Genomic DNA, 15,020 nt, shown 5'->3' with positions numbered 1-15,020 from the left:
CTGCACAGAGCCAGTGTTTGGGAATGGAAATTTAGGATCTAGTTACTTGGGTGTTTTAACCATTTCTGCTACCAGCCCACAAAGTTTTCTACAAGCCAGATGTCCAAGCTCTATTCCTCACCTGAGACCTTCCACCAGTTTAAAGACTGCAGGGGTGTGATATTTAAGAGGAACTGACTCTTGCAGTTGGGAGTAAAGTTTTAGAGTCGCTCAGGTGCTTGTTGGTGTGTGTGAAGATGGCTGGTGATCAGCCTGAGAGGCCTGGAGCACAGAATGCACAAAAATGTCAGAAATTGAGCGTGCTATTTCAGTGCTTCTTAGCCCTGGTTACACTCTGTGGCTCGGTAACCCAAGAGTCGTGCTGAGCATGACCATTGGAACTCTTCACTTGTCACTCCCACCAAGACCAGGCTGGCACTTCACTATCAAGGTGTCTTGACAACAACACACTTTTTGACAAGACAAGAGCTTGGAAAATAGGTTTGTTAAGAATTGTTGCTCTTGGGATTGTAACCCCTGGGATTCCTGGTTAGTGAATTGCTCCTAAGGCAGCCAGCCCTGCTGAAGGAGCAGGAGGGTACTTGGGATTTTTGTAGGTAGTGTAAGAGCAGCTTCCTTGGGGTCATTTGCTTGGTGGTCAGTGCTGTGCTCTGGCGTCCCATGCAGCAAGTAGGTGGGTCTGTAAATCCAGGGAGACCTATGGATAACAGGCTGTGAGCAGCAGTCTGAAAAAAGGTGTCTGCAGCTCGAGTGGTGTTACACGGGGCAGGTGGAAGGGCTGTGATGAGTAAACGCCCTGAGGTCTCTCTGGTCAGCCCAGAGATAAAAGGGTCCCCTTAACTCTCCTGGTGCAGTTTTTCCAGGAGCAGAGACCTTTGGGGGATGTCTTCCTTCCCTGGGCTGGTGAGGAGGGGGCAGTATCTGTGCTTTCCACAGCCCTTTTAAGGAGGATTTCAGAGGGGTTGAGGGTAACCCTCAGGAGCTGTCCCTGTTTGGGCACTGCTGAACACCCGCTCATCCTGGAGCATCATGCTAATGTAGGCATTGCAAAGGATCACCTGAGGCGTGCCCGGGGGCTACGGGTGTTTTCCTCCAAACACAAATGAGCTGGGAAGTCTGGAGGGAAATGTCTTAGCTAGTCCTGGAAGGAATTGTTGTCAGATCTGTGTGCAAGGTCAGCACCTTGTCAGCGGGAGGTGGATTCGGTCCCTCTTTGTCGCGGTTCAGACTTAGGGCTTCTGGAGTACTGGGAGAGACAGGCCAGTCCATTCAGAACTCATGAGCATCTGTTTTCTTCGAAAGTGCTGAAGCTTGGAGTTCCCTAATACCAAATAATTTATATGGCACTCATGCATGTTTCTGTGGTGTTTTTGTTTTGGTGGTTTTTTTTGTTTGTTTTGTTTTGGTTTTTTGTTTTTGTTTTGTTTTTGTTTTTTTTTTTTTTTAAGGCACTACCTTTGGTAAGAACTTGGTTTTTTCCTGTGACTTTAGATGTTTATCCCACTTCAAAATACAAATATTGCTGATAAGTCTGGACAGCGATATGGAAATTTGTTGAGGGCATTCTAGGATCACATAAGTGTAAAAGATCAAGAAGTAGAGAAAAAGATGAGCGAGAGAAACTGTTTGTGTTCTAAGTAAATGAGCTGTACTTCTAAACTGGAGGGGAAGAGAGAGATCACATATTGCTGGTGAGGAGTGGCTGGGGTTTGATAAGAACAGGAAGCAAGTAAAGACAACAGTGTGGTCTAAGTGGAAATAATCTGATCAGAGAGAGGAGGAAGATCACGTGCTTTGCTCTCCAGGCTCATAAAGGTTTTGATTTGATTTTTAGCAGTTCGTATTTTAAATAGTCTTTTTTCTTTTTTTCAGATTATGTCTACTTCGAAAATTCTTCAAGTAACCCCTATTTGATACGAAGAATAGAAGAGCTCAATAAGGTAAACATTTTTTTCCATCAAGTCTTTGAAGTTAATTGAATTTATGATCTGCTTGATTTGATTAAAATCAAAACAATTCTTTAGCAGTTCTCTGGTAATTAGAAGCTTAAAAATACATTTGTTCTCTGATAATTTTCTGGAATGCTTTAAGACCTTTTGTTCTCCTTTGGTATGAAAGAACTGAGTATCAGGGGCATGTCATTTTAAAGGTGATGATGCCCACCTTTAGGGCAGGTTTCTGCAGTTCTTCACTTCCATGCCAGGATTGCAGGATATGAAGAAAATACAAGAGTTTGCCTATGGAGAGCTTTAATTTGGTTTTTCCTGTGGGAGACTCTTGCTCAGGAGAGAGGTTTGCAGCTCTGATCTGCTTGCTCAGACTTTGTCTTTCTTTGCTGATTGTCCTTTTGGGCCAGTGAACCTGATCTGCCAAATTCCCTTTCAATGGATTGAGCAGGGAAGCGTGATGGCTTCTGTGTGGGAAGGCAGCTGAAGTTTGACCTGGCTGAGGGGGGAACAGGGTTCTGAAGCCACTGGCTGTATCCTAAACACACCATGTGTTCAGGTTTAACACATTGCCCTGACATTAGGGCAGCCCTTACAGAAGGAATGTCACATTGCTGGCTTGGATTTGCAAATTTGGTTGGTATTTGCAATACCTGATACCTGACTGGTGTCAGATGTTCTTCTTCAGCCACCAGTCATGGGAAAGCATGTAATTCTCAAACAGATGCTTGGAAGAGAAAATGTATCAATTTCATGACCAGTTGAGTGCTAGGACATCCTTGGTAACCCCATGGAGGTCTTTTACTGAAATACCTTTAAGTCTCATTTGCCTTAAAGAAACATGAGTGAATTCTTAAAATGTTCCCAGTGGATCCCTATCCATGAGGTATCACTGTCTGTATTCCAGTCCATGACAGGGTGCAGGTTTGTTGATCACTTTCCTGGAAAGTGCTTTCCCCTCTTGCTCTTCAGTTTCATTCTTCCCCTCACCTTTAAAAAAAAATGAACTTTCAACCTGGATCCCCCATCTTGGTGCAGCTCTTGCTTGAGCTGTGATTTCTCTGACCTACACTTTAAAAATGGATGTTTCAGGTTGAAATGAATCTTAGCTCATTAGCTCATTTATTTTTAACTGAGTGTAAATGAAATTTTGGCAATTAAATAAACCAGATCAATTTACATGGAAGCTCTCTGTGTTTGAACAAGATGGTTCTTGCCTTTGTATTTTAGTTTCTCAAAATTTAAAAGTTCTGAATTATTTACCAGAAGATGGTAGAAATTCTGAGAAATCAGTGAAAACTTTTGGTCTGTAAGGGAAATATCTGTGCACGTATGTCATGTCTGTGGTTTTGTTTTTTTTTTTTTTAATTTGTGTTAGGAAAACGGGTATTACAAAAGTTGAAATTTTTCGTTCATTCACATCCTAGAAATGAGCATGTACATTAGTTTTTATTTTGTTTCCTTGTGGACACGTTGCTGGTTTACTACCCTTTTTTGGAGACTTCCCTAGCAGGGAATTTGTATCTTCTGCTTTTGGGAACTGTGCCTTCATTATGGTTTTCAAAGTCTTCAGTAGTAGGATACAACTCTTGAGTTACTTTTGCATTATTTGATTTTAGAGATAGTAAATTGGCTGGGGCTGTTACAAACCAGTAGGTTTATTTCCCCTAGAGTTTGTAAAAAGCCACTTGCACTGTTTGACAGGTGCCATCTTACATTTGATCACCTGTCTCATTTTAAGAGTGTTAAGTAAATAATCTTTCAAAAATTCTGACTTTATTTCAGTGACAACATACAAAAAGAGTTTATTGTCTGGTGCAGCTTCCTTGATTCTCCTTCTGTAATGATTTTTTTGTGTGTTGGTCGTTATTTAGCTCACCAGTGCTGTCAGAAATCTCATGTCGTTTCTTTTGCAAAAGTAAAAATGGCTGGGTTCTTTCCTGCATTTCTACTGCCCTGTAGAGTTTGGAGAACAGCCTAGATCTGAATTCTGTTATTTTTCACAGATTTTTTAATTAGGTTTTTAAAGATTCATTTGAGTTCTCTTTAATATAGGCTTCACCTCAAAAGTAGCAAAGGGGCTTGTTAATAGGTTGCAATGGCAGGTAAGTGTGGTTTTCTCTGCTTGAAACATCTGGAACTTAAAAGTGGTGATTCCTCAGGAACCATTACCAGGGCCCAACCAAACTGCCTGGAATTTCCCTACCCTGGGAATGGATTATGCAGGAGTTTGTGTGTGAGGTAATGTGTGCAGCTGGAGGTGCTAAAAGCAGACTCTGTGTAGCTCTTGTGCAAAATTCCCGATAATTTATCAAGTTCCTGGTCAGGGGTCAGTTTTTTCTTGTGTTCCCCGTTTCAGACTGCCAATGGAAACGTGGAAGCAAAGGTGGTGTGTTTCTACAGGAGGAGAGACATCTCCAGCACGCTCATTGTACTGGCAGACAAACATGCAAGTAAGCTGCTTTGTGTTTAAATGACATTGCTTCTGCGCAAAATTGTCCGACCTGGGGACAACTTTGATATTTCAAGTATCAGTATCTTAAATGTATTTTTTTCTGTAGTCATCTTTAGCAATTTGCATTACTTGTTTGGCTGACTTTTCTGTCTTTTTACCTGACTCTCTTTTTTATTTGTTTTGTTTTGTTTTCCCCTTTCCTTAAACCTTTTAATACCTCGCTTGTGTATGGTTGGATTTTGGTGGGGACAAGACAGAAGGTTTCAGTTAGGGCTGAGTAAAGACATCTTATTTGCTCCACAGAAATGAATTTTTTAATTTTTGGGGTGAGAGAATGTATTCTCCCTGTTAATATAACTTCTCATGAATTGTTTGGTTTGTATATTAAAAAACCCCTCAAACATTATTTGAGGGAATCGAGTAGACTGATTATGGGAAAGCAACTTGAAACATGGCCAGCTTGAAACCTGACTAACAGGATTTCTCTTTGAATTTCAATATTAATAATATTTCTTGCGGTGACACAGCTTTTGTCTGAACATGCTCAATAAATAGACTTTGAAAACAGAGAATCTGAGACTCTCCTATCACTATTTTGAATACTTAAAGCCATTTTGTTGGGAAGCAAGTGGAGTAACTAGACTGTTTTTCTCTCGTAAACAGCGAACTGTGTGAGGTGTAGCTGTTCAGATTGCTTAAAATTTAGCAAAAAGCATGGACAGCCTTATGAATCCTTGTAATTCAGGGCACATCTATAAATGAGAGGGAAGCAATCAGATGGGCATGTCTGAACTGTGATTTAGCTGGCAAGCATCACTGTCTTTAATGTGCTTCTTGGTGTGTGTATCAATAGAGTGATCTGGGGATTGATTCAATCAGATATTCAGTTTTAGCAAGGAATATAATGGCTTGCTGTGTTCTCACTGCTTTAATGCCATTGGGGAAAAGATGCAGCAAAACGAATCCCTTACTGATAAATTTGAGTATTTTCTGTTGTAGTCTGTCCAAATAATCCCTCCATTGCAGCCATACCTTGGTAAGAGGGAGAGTTTGCTGTGTCACAGAATTGTGATGGCAGGCAAAGCTTTTTTCACATCTCTTCAGTGCAGCAGTATTCATTTTATCTGAGGATCCTGAAGCTCAATAGGAGCTTCATCATAAACAACGTGGCTATTGATTCCTTCATCTGTGTCTCACTTCACTAGGTTCAGTAAAGGAAGCAGGTGGGAAGGGTTCACAGAAACACAGAGCTGAGACTGAAAATGAAAAATAATTTGAACCCACATAAATGCTCTTTGGACCTGCAAATGCTGATTTCTCTTTGTGATAAGAAATCTAAGTGGGGTTTTTTTTAATGCAAACAAATAATTCATTGTTCATATGTGTTGTTTGAAAGATGGGAAAATTCTTCTATAGCAAAATCCTATTAATAGAGCAACCAGAGACAACTGAGTCTGCCTCTTAGAGTAAATTTCATTAGTAACTAGCATTTTCTCCAGTATCTTTCTTTCTGGTGCAGAATAAAATTGCTCCTGAATGACTTCCATTTATTTAGATAGATGTGCTGCTCTGTGGTTTCCGTTCCTCATAAGAAGGGAGAAGAGAGAGCAGAATTAAGCTTTTTGGACAGCCATTAGTTCTTTACTCTGAAAAAAAAATCAACATCCTGCATGATATAATGAAATTAAATTTATAGATGTTAGGATTCTAGTACAGATATTGCACACTGTCTCTGACTTTGAGTTCATTTCCATGAAGTCTCCTGTTGCCTCATTTTGATGCATTTGCAGTAGATGTACGTGTCTGCATCGCTGATCTTTTAACTGCCTTTGTTCAGCTGATTAATGGAGCTTTCTGACTGCAGACATTTCTGGATTCACACAGTCTTCTGTTTAAGATGCCTTTATTTTAGACCTACTGTTGAGATCAGTGCAGTGAGAGAGCTAAGCAGTGGGGAGATACAGCCAGGGCATGAATGGAAAAATTGTATGGATATTTTGTTATTTTTTTATTCTTCCAGTAAAGGAAGGAAAAAGATGTAATTGTGAAATCAATGTTTTGAAGGTTTTTTTTTTTTTAAAAAGGTCACTTTAGCTTGGGCGATCCATCAGATATCTGAAACAGGGAAGTCTGAAATATTGTCTGTTCTCATAAGTCTGTATACAGAGAAATGTGTTGGAAGAGCCTTATTCTGTAGTTGGTGACTACAAATTGGTACCTGATGTATGTAACCTGATTCTTGGATTTAATCTGTGATCTTACTATTTTTGTCATATGATGTAAAGCTTGTCTGGGCTGTCCTATAAATCTTTCAGCCTTATGATGTCTTCCATGCATTGTTAGTGCTTTTTATTCATAAGCCTCTTTAATCACCTCACAGATTATTCTAGGGAGTTTCTCAACTGTTTCTGAAATGAACTTGCTTCACCAGTAAGACACTGTTTTTAGTTCTTGCTGAGAGACTTAGAAAACAAGATTGCAGACAGGACTTGATGGAAGAGAAATGGGAAAGATACTTCACTCCTCAACCTATTGTTGGATGCTGTCACTATGTATTTTCTTTATATAATGTCTTACACAGTTTTTCATAATTATTTCAATATTTGCAGCCATGACTGACCGGTTGGTAGTGGTTGGGGAACTGACATAGCACTGTCTGGATTGGCAGATTTATGGTTGGTTTTCAGCAGGTGCTCTGGCACACAGGGCAGCTTGGTTTTGGAAGTACCAAAGCTTCTGAAAATAGATGTTTGCATGATACCTCTGTGCCTAAACAGGTAGGGAATTTATTGAGATTTTTGTTTACATTTTAAATAACACCAATCTAAATGAAGTTTGACAATAGCTTCATGAATTAGCTGGTTTTATTTCTTCCATTTTATTCCCCTTCTCTATTTTCTCCCAGCCCTACACATGCAGATTTAAGAGGAGTCCAATTCATATATCCACTAATGACACCTTGACTCAGTTGTTGCTGAGAGGAGGGCACTGTGTCTTCTGTCTTTGGGAGTGGTGCAGTGAGGGAAGATACAGGTGTCCAAAATAGTGTCTGTTTGCTACCTGACACAGTGGCCATGGCTGCAAGAGGTGACCACCAGAGCTTCATGGCAGGGGATCCACGCTGGTTCTGTGGCAAACTCCTTCTCAAGTGTCAAGGTGTAAGGATTCCTGCCTGTTAAAATTTTCTCCATGTTTTCTACAGCTATGAGTCAATATCTGGTGTTTTGTAGAGAAAAAAGGATTAAGGCTGCAGCTTCATACAAGCCATTTCAAAGTGAACCTGGAAGAAGGAACCTGGTGTTGTATTTTAATTTATTCAAATGCAACATTTCTAGAATGTTCCTCTGAGGTCCTTAGTTAAGCTGTTAAAACAGCCAGAGTTGCAGCTTCCTTTGCTGCTGAAGGAGCTATTGTGCAGGTCAGTAGCACTGGTTTTACTGTTTCCCAATGATTTGGCCCCACTCTTTTTCTTTATTCTTTACATTATTTTGCTGGTTATAGCCATGCTAACTAATTTTTGTGTTACTGCAGACTGTTTCCCAAGCTGGTAAACCTTGTCTGCTCTCTAAACCTGATTTCTGTGTCTTGTTTACCTTTGTGCATTTCTGAATTCTGTCATGTAACTACTTGTATGACACCCAAAATGCAGAGAAAGGGCTGCTGCTTTCTGCTTTTGATGCTCTGGAGAGCCCAATCTGATCTATAGCAAATTGCTGTTCTTTCTCGTGTCTAGCAAATATTGATGTTTAATTTCACATCTCACACACCCAGTCATTTTAAATTACAATTACTGCCTCTTGGGTTTCTCCTGCCAACTCAAAGTTTACTCTTTCTAATTATTTTCCCCATATATGTTAGCTTTCACACAAGTCTTGCTGTTTGTGCCTAATCTGCCTATCTCTTGTTCCTAATATAAGTCATCTTCAAGCTTTGCTAATGTGCTATTAATGATTCTGCCATTAAATATCAAATAATACTTAATCTAATACACTTCTTGCAGCATTCCACTGGCTACTCCTGCATAGCTGATATATTACTGTTTGTATTAAGATTAAATGTTTAGTTTCAAATCTGCACAGGCCCATCTATCAAGCAGAAAGATTAATTTGAAGTAAGGCTTTATGAGAGCATTGAAGTCCCAATGTACTGCACCTCCTGTATTCCCATACCACTTATTCCACAGTACTGTAAAGAATGCAGGCAAATCTTTCTGAAAAGATTTCTTAGATATTTTATAAATATGTGTTTCTATTTTTTTAAAGGTTTTTTCTCAGATGCCGCCATTCTTGATGGTGGTGTTTGCTCCAGTTAGTGAGAGTGGGTGAGCTGTGGGAAGGTGAAATGCAGATATGTCAGACTTGTCCTGGAGCTGGGGCTGGGACAGCCCCTGTTGTGCTTCATGGTCTGACTCAGCCTGAGCTGTCTGGGTGAGGTGTTGCTGGGGGTGAGGTGCTGCTGGGTGCTGGGGCTGAGGTGCTGCTGGGTGCTTTTTGTTACTGGGGGTGAGGTGCTGCTGGGTGCTGGGGCTGAAGTACTGCTGGGTGCTTTTTGTCCAGCAGCTTTTGCCTGACCTCAGTGAGGGAGAGGTTCCTGTCCTGTATCCAGTCCTTCTCTCCTTCATCCCTTGGTTCCCAGTACATTGGTCAGGTCTGTTTTTTTCAGGGTTAAATCATGCCTGTGAGAAAGGAGGGACAATGTTCATATGGATGTGCTTGTTATTTCTTGGAATGTTTCTGCCTCTCTCTGGGGGTGCTATGACAGTTTTACTGCTGTGTGTGGGGGAAATGTTTGTTACCTGTAGAAATGTCTGTCTGTTTTTGAAAAGAAATGTATTGTGCTCTTTGGTTTTGAGAGGCTGTTCATAGCAGAGCTGCCATAAGAACATGTGTGCTCTCCACCTTCTGTATTTTATTACAAAAGCAAGACACATAAATAAAATACTGCTTGGAAGGCAAGCCTACCTGAAGGGATGCAGTCCCTGGGATCAGTTTGGTTGTGCTGGGTGCTTTCCTTTTGTCTGTAGATTTCATTGGCACAAAGGGGTTGACATACTTTCTAGAAAAATGTAATTTCTAAAAGCTGTAGGCTATCAAATACACTGAAGATACAAACTATTTTAGGTTGCTCCTTGTAGTATTTTCCCTGCATTATACAGTGCATTACTGTCATTTCCAAAAGCTGCTGTAAGTACAGGCATGAATTCCCTTTTCCTTTGTGCATCCTTCAGTTTTCAGGCAAATGAGCTTGCACCTTGCTGGATTGTTTGTGGTATATTTACAGTGAAGGATAGCAGTCACAATATTAATTTCCAACTAAAACAGAATCCACTTCAGTAAATTGCAGACCCCATGAGAATGTGCAACAAATGTAAATGTGGTGTTCTAGTTCCCAGGAAAATATTAAAAACTTAGTACATGCTGCTGTATGGTTACCAGCTCATGTGGTGTAGCAGCTATTGTGTGTTGAAGTCTGGTTTAATTATGGTGCTCTTTTTTTCCTTCCTTGCTGGAGCAGCCTACCTGACGAGCAAATAAACTGCAGGTCTTTTTTTCAGGGCAGTAAAATGGTGATAAATTGTGGGTAACTTGAAGGGTACATAAATTTTTGTCACCACCTTTGGCGTAATGGTGGCCTGTTTAAAACTAAGTGCAATTTTAGTGTTTTATAAAATGGAGATCTTTGTTTGCTTTATTTTTGGGATAACTATGGGGATTTTAGTTAACTAATCTTAAGGGTATATAAATCATAACTGTGTCTGTATGTGTTTCTCATTAGAAATGTTTTTTGGCAACAACTGTTGAATTAAGCTGGAGGCATAAGTCTGCTCTTTTAGAGTAATGCTGATGTAAAATTAAGAATTTTACAATTCATGCATGAGGCTTTACAGCTCGTTCTACTACAGTCTGGGAAACTTTGCCTGTGGTTTTGCAAAATACCAGTAACTGCCTTAATTTCTTAGAGAAGGGAAAAGTCTGATCTCTTCTTTCTCAGTCATTTGTCATGGAGGATCTTTGGAGGTTTTTTCTTTGAGTATTTTGCCCTTTACAGCTTTAGCTGGCATAAGTGGCAGAATACTTCTTAACAAATACAAACCATACAGTTTATTTCCTCAAAGAAAGATGCTTGAAGATGTTTGGGATCAGTTGCATGTCAGTGTGGGTGGGATTTCATGTATTTACTTTGGTGTATGTTTAAGAACTGGTTGGATGGAGATTAGGTAGCTCCAAGGCAGAGGTGGTGGATCCTGGCTGCTGCAATGCAGGAGTGCTGCAGTTGGGTGTGTGTGGTGTGGGGTGGGTAACCAGGGTGGCAGGAGTGGCCTCAGGCACTTGGTTACATTCCAGTTAATCCTGTGGCTGTGGTTGGGGTGAGGAGAGTACAAAATAACACTACTTAAATAAACTGCCCTTTCCAGTGGGCATTTCCTGCAGAAGCTGTTAAAGCTGGTGTGGGACAGTGTGATGTCCTGAAAGAGGAGTAGGGTTTATGATAACTTGTGCCTGGCAAAGAGGAAAGAGTTCAGTATGCCTCACTTGTCATATGTCAGCTTTTACCAGATGAATCTGATGGTCTCCAAAAGCAGCTCTCTCTCTCTCCAGAACTTCTCTGTTGGTAGCAGATTTGTGTGCCTTTCAGCTTGGTGTGACCTGTGTGTGCCTGGGGTAATTTGAAGGTGGTGGTGAATAAATAAAATTCTTCACAGGCATAATTTCAAGAGTACTAATCATGTAATTGTTCAATTGGCCAAAATGTTACGTTCAATCTGATCAAAGTTTGTTATTTAGCAAAGGTTTTGGAGCAGGTCATTGTGACTTGGTCAAAGTCAATCCATGTCTTGTTCTTGATCAGTTTTGTCTCTTTATGACTAGGAGAAATGGAAGAGGAGATGGAAAATCCAGAAATGGTTGATTTACCAGAGAAACAGAAGCATCAGCTACGACACCGTGAGTTGTTTCTCTCACGACAGCTGGAATCTCTGCCAGCCACACACATTAGGTAATGACTGTTTTCTGCCATTTTGTTAAAAGATCACACAACACTGTTATTTTTTAAGTGCTCTTCAATGTAAGATCAAGTTCTGTGTACAACTTCAGTGATACCATCTTGTGAATCACACGAGCATTTAAGATGTACTTTTTCATGAGATGTGTTTCTCTTTTTTTAGAGGCAAATGCAGCGTTACTCTGTTAAATGAGACAGAATCCCTTAAATCGTATCTGGAACGGGAGGTAGGAACCATTTTGTGCATTGTATAGCTTCAACAGTTTTTTCTGGCACAATTTAGGTTTGGTGCCTTTTTGCAAGTCTTCTAAAAAGAATTCTTTCATTTCTGCATGTACTGGGCATTGACAGTGGGAAGCTTTAGGCTCTGTACAATCTTCATTGTGCATAAAACTTTGTGGGTTTGGAGGCCAGACCTTGTGTTTATATCCCTGTGAGCTGCCTCTCATTCTGTAAAGTGAACCCAACTTGCTCATCAGTGTGGCAGGGCTGAGAGCTCCAACCTGGAGGCTGATGCCCTGGGAGATGCAGTAACTGTAGAGGAGAAAGCAAGCTGTGCTTCTCTGTATTTGCTTTATCCTGAAATCATACAGATTTATGTTAATATGCTTTAAGCTTGATCTTGCCTCAGATTTTTGAGGAGCTTAGTTCCCTGTTCTTTGAGTCAAAATACTTATCTGGACTCCTTCATAGACCACCACTGACCCTTAATCCTTGAAAAACTGCTTGTCAGGTGACATCTGACAGAAATTTACCCAGTCTCTTTTTAAAGGTATCTCAGACCAAAACTTGAAACTGAATTGTCTTGCACAGCTAAACACCATTCAGAATATAAATACTGGGCTTTACTTTTTAGGTATTTTGTGATTTTAAATTATTACCATTGTATTTTTTAAAAGTTGTATTTCTATACCTTTGATTGTGGCTAGACCTCTGGCTGGCAGCTGGGTTAGACAGTCTTGGAGTCTGACAATCTGTGAGAGATTTACTGTGGAGATTAGCAAAGAAATTCAGGATATTATTATTTGAACACATCTGCAAGCAGATAATTTGCATTTGAAAACACTGAAATGTTATACAAGAGAGGAAATCTTGTAATTAAAACTAGTAGGGCGATGGCCGTTACTGGCCTTTAAGAAAGGAGAAAAGAGGCCATTTTTTGCAAGGAGCATACTGCAGTCTCTCTCATAGCTGGGCTTTCTTTTTAAATGCTTTTGTAGCTTTCTTCAGTATTTATTTAAGTATAAGATTAGTTTTAATCTGATACTTTAGTTTAAGAGAATTTTAAACAAGGCACAGGGATTAAATAGTTGAGTTTCTCTTTGGAATGTGAAACCAAAAAATGTCGGCTCTGCTGCAGGCTGCCAAATGGCAGAGCATCAAACAAGGGGCATGGTATTCAGCAGTGCTTGTAACCAGCTAGCAGCCCAGGATATGCCAGTTTGAAAGCACAAGTTAATCAAACTGAAATGATTTCAGATTTCTTAGGACCCAGCTCTTAAGTAGTGTGTGTTTTCAGTTGCTCCCAACATGTTTTTATTATCACTGGTGTTACAGGTAGGTGTACAGAGACTGAAGAGAGATGCTTTCCTCTGATCATGCAATGCTCGGCTGCAGATGTATGCACAGAAAAATAATTTTTTTCCCATCCTTTTGAACTTCCAAAATGCAAGATGAGTGATGTGGGTTATTTTTAGAACTGAGCAGACACTTAGAGATTTCACAGAATGAGAGAGTTCCCTGAATGTGTCCTGTCACTTAGCATGGCATTTTGCTGTGGTGCAAACTAACTTGGACAGATGGTAAAGAAATGAAAAGCTCAGGAACACAAATATGCTTGGGTGGAGGGTAAAGAGATTAAGGAGATAGTTGTTGCCCAATGGGTTCCTAACACTTCGTGGTATTGTTTTGAACTGTTTCTTCTTTCACCATGCCTCCTGTTCTTAATCCAACCTTTGCTTTCAAAATGTTTCAGGGTAGTTCCTTTTTTTCTAACGTGGCTTCTGTCAATAAAGCCTAAGCAGTTCTAGGGAACCTGGTATTTGATTTCCTAAATGTTATGACCAGTAAAAGTAGGCTTTCAGCCCAAGGCTGTCTGCCTTGAAGCAGGTTAAACATCCAGACAGAATTTTTTAGGGAGATAGTAAGCAAAGCAAAATTACATTTTTGCTATCTCTGTTCTCCTCCTCCACCCTCTCTCTGTCATCTTCCTCAGGAAGATTGCCTTGCACGTTTGGAAAACAGGCTGGAGGGGACCAGCACTGACTCTTTCACTGTGCCTGTAAAATTTGTAGCAGGAGTGAGGAATAGCAGGAAATAGAGGGAAAAAAAGGGAACTAGAAAACCTGAATTTTCTATAGACACCTAATTCCCATGGAGATCGTAGCCAATTATGGCAAAAGCACTAGATTTCCCTATTCTGCAGGAAACTGTTTTGAATGTACATCTATTTTACTGCTCTGCCTGGCTATATCCAGAGGCTTGTGTGAATTTGCCTGCTGAGCAGATGTCTGGCATATCTGTTCCTTTTGGTAGCCCCCTAAAAATAAAATGTTCTCTAGTTAAAATAGATCAAATACATGAAAGTAAGTTTGCAAGCTGCAATGAAGTAACCATTATTTCTGGTGTACTTTGGCTTTTCTTTCTCCAGTTTCTTGGTGACTTTGGTTCTTGGCATAGCTATGGGTAGCTTAGGGGCTTGGGTAGGGGAGCTCTGAGCAGATCTGTCTCTCTAGCAGTTGAGAGAAGCAGAAAGTCATGATTCAGTTTTAGCTCTTGGCAGGTCATGTTAATTTTTCCTGAGTGTGTTAGGCATTTTCTGGGATCTGTAATGAAAAGAGAAAACCCTTCTCTTTTTTGACTGCTGCAAACCCAGCATACACAGTTTGACAGCACAAATGAGTGTGGAGGATTTTGAAGAGCAGTGTTATTTTGTTGTGAACATCGCTCTTGTGAAACCCTTGTGAAGAATTGTTCTCATCACATAGTGCTGGTCAGGAGTTCATACAAGCTTCAGAGTGCACGAGGATCTGGTTTGTTCTTGGTTTGCATTGGCACTAAGCTGATGTGTATTAATGTTTTCAGCAGTCCCACTCAGTCTGCAAGAATGAATCTCAGTGTCTGTGAGGGAAGATGGCAGTGGTGTTGTATTACCTCTAGGGATTGCAGTCTGTAGAATTCACACTTGGGCCCCCAAGCTTCCATCTCTCCTCTGTTGAGGAGGCTCTGGATGGGGAGAAGAGGCCAGAGGATTTTCATTCTTTTGTTCAACCTGATTGATTTGAGACAGAACTGGACAAGACATAAATGGATGACCTGAAACTAATTGAGATTTTGTAGATGTAGACAAAATTCATAGTGATAACCAATAGAAAAAAAGCAGTAGGGCATCTAACAATCAAATATCATGGGAGAAACCTCCTCCACAATGTATGACTTGCCTTGGACAAAAAAGACTAAAGAAATTGCCTGTGGCATTGGTCTTCTTTGGGGCTCACTGTGTTGTTACTCTGCAGTGTGTTGTATATTTGCTGGGCAACGTGCCTGTAAAGCATTAATGTTGCACTGCATATACTTTGTCCTGCAGTCAGGTATTTTGGAGCTGGAACAAATTAAAC

The 15,020-nt window shown here is 40.3% G+C and overlaps 1 protein-coding gene across 1 annotated transcript in view; it reads left to right on the top strand.

Moving 5' to 3' along the window:
- Positions 1-660: 660 nt before the first annotated feature.
- MTA1 (metastasis associated 1) overlaps positions 661-15,020 on the top strand; it is a 61,361-nt gene continuing 47,001 nt past the window's right edge. The window contains 5 exon segments of the mRNA XM_005426705.2: positions 661-673; positions 1,873-1,940; positions 4,306-4,399; positions 11,271-11,397; positions 11,567-11,630. Coding sequence (XP_005426762.1) covers positions 661-673; positions 1,873-1,940; positions 4,306-4,399; positions 11,271-11,397; positions 11,567-11,630 — 366 coding nt within the window.

The sequence above is a fragment of the Geospiza fortis genome, unplaced genomic scaffold, assembly GCF_000277835.1.
Source record: "Geospiza fortis unplaced genomic scaffold, GeoFor_1.0 scaffold5, whole genome shotgun sequence".
NCBI lineage: Eukaryota > Metazoa > Chordata > Aves > Passeriformes > Thraupidae > Geospiza > Geospiza fortis.
This window is presented reverse-complemented; position numbering and strand designations above follow the sequence as displayed.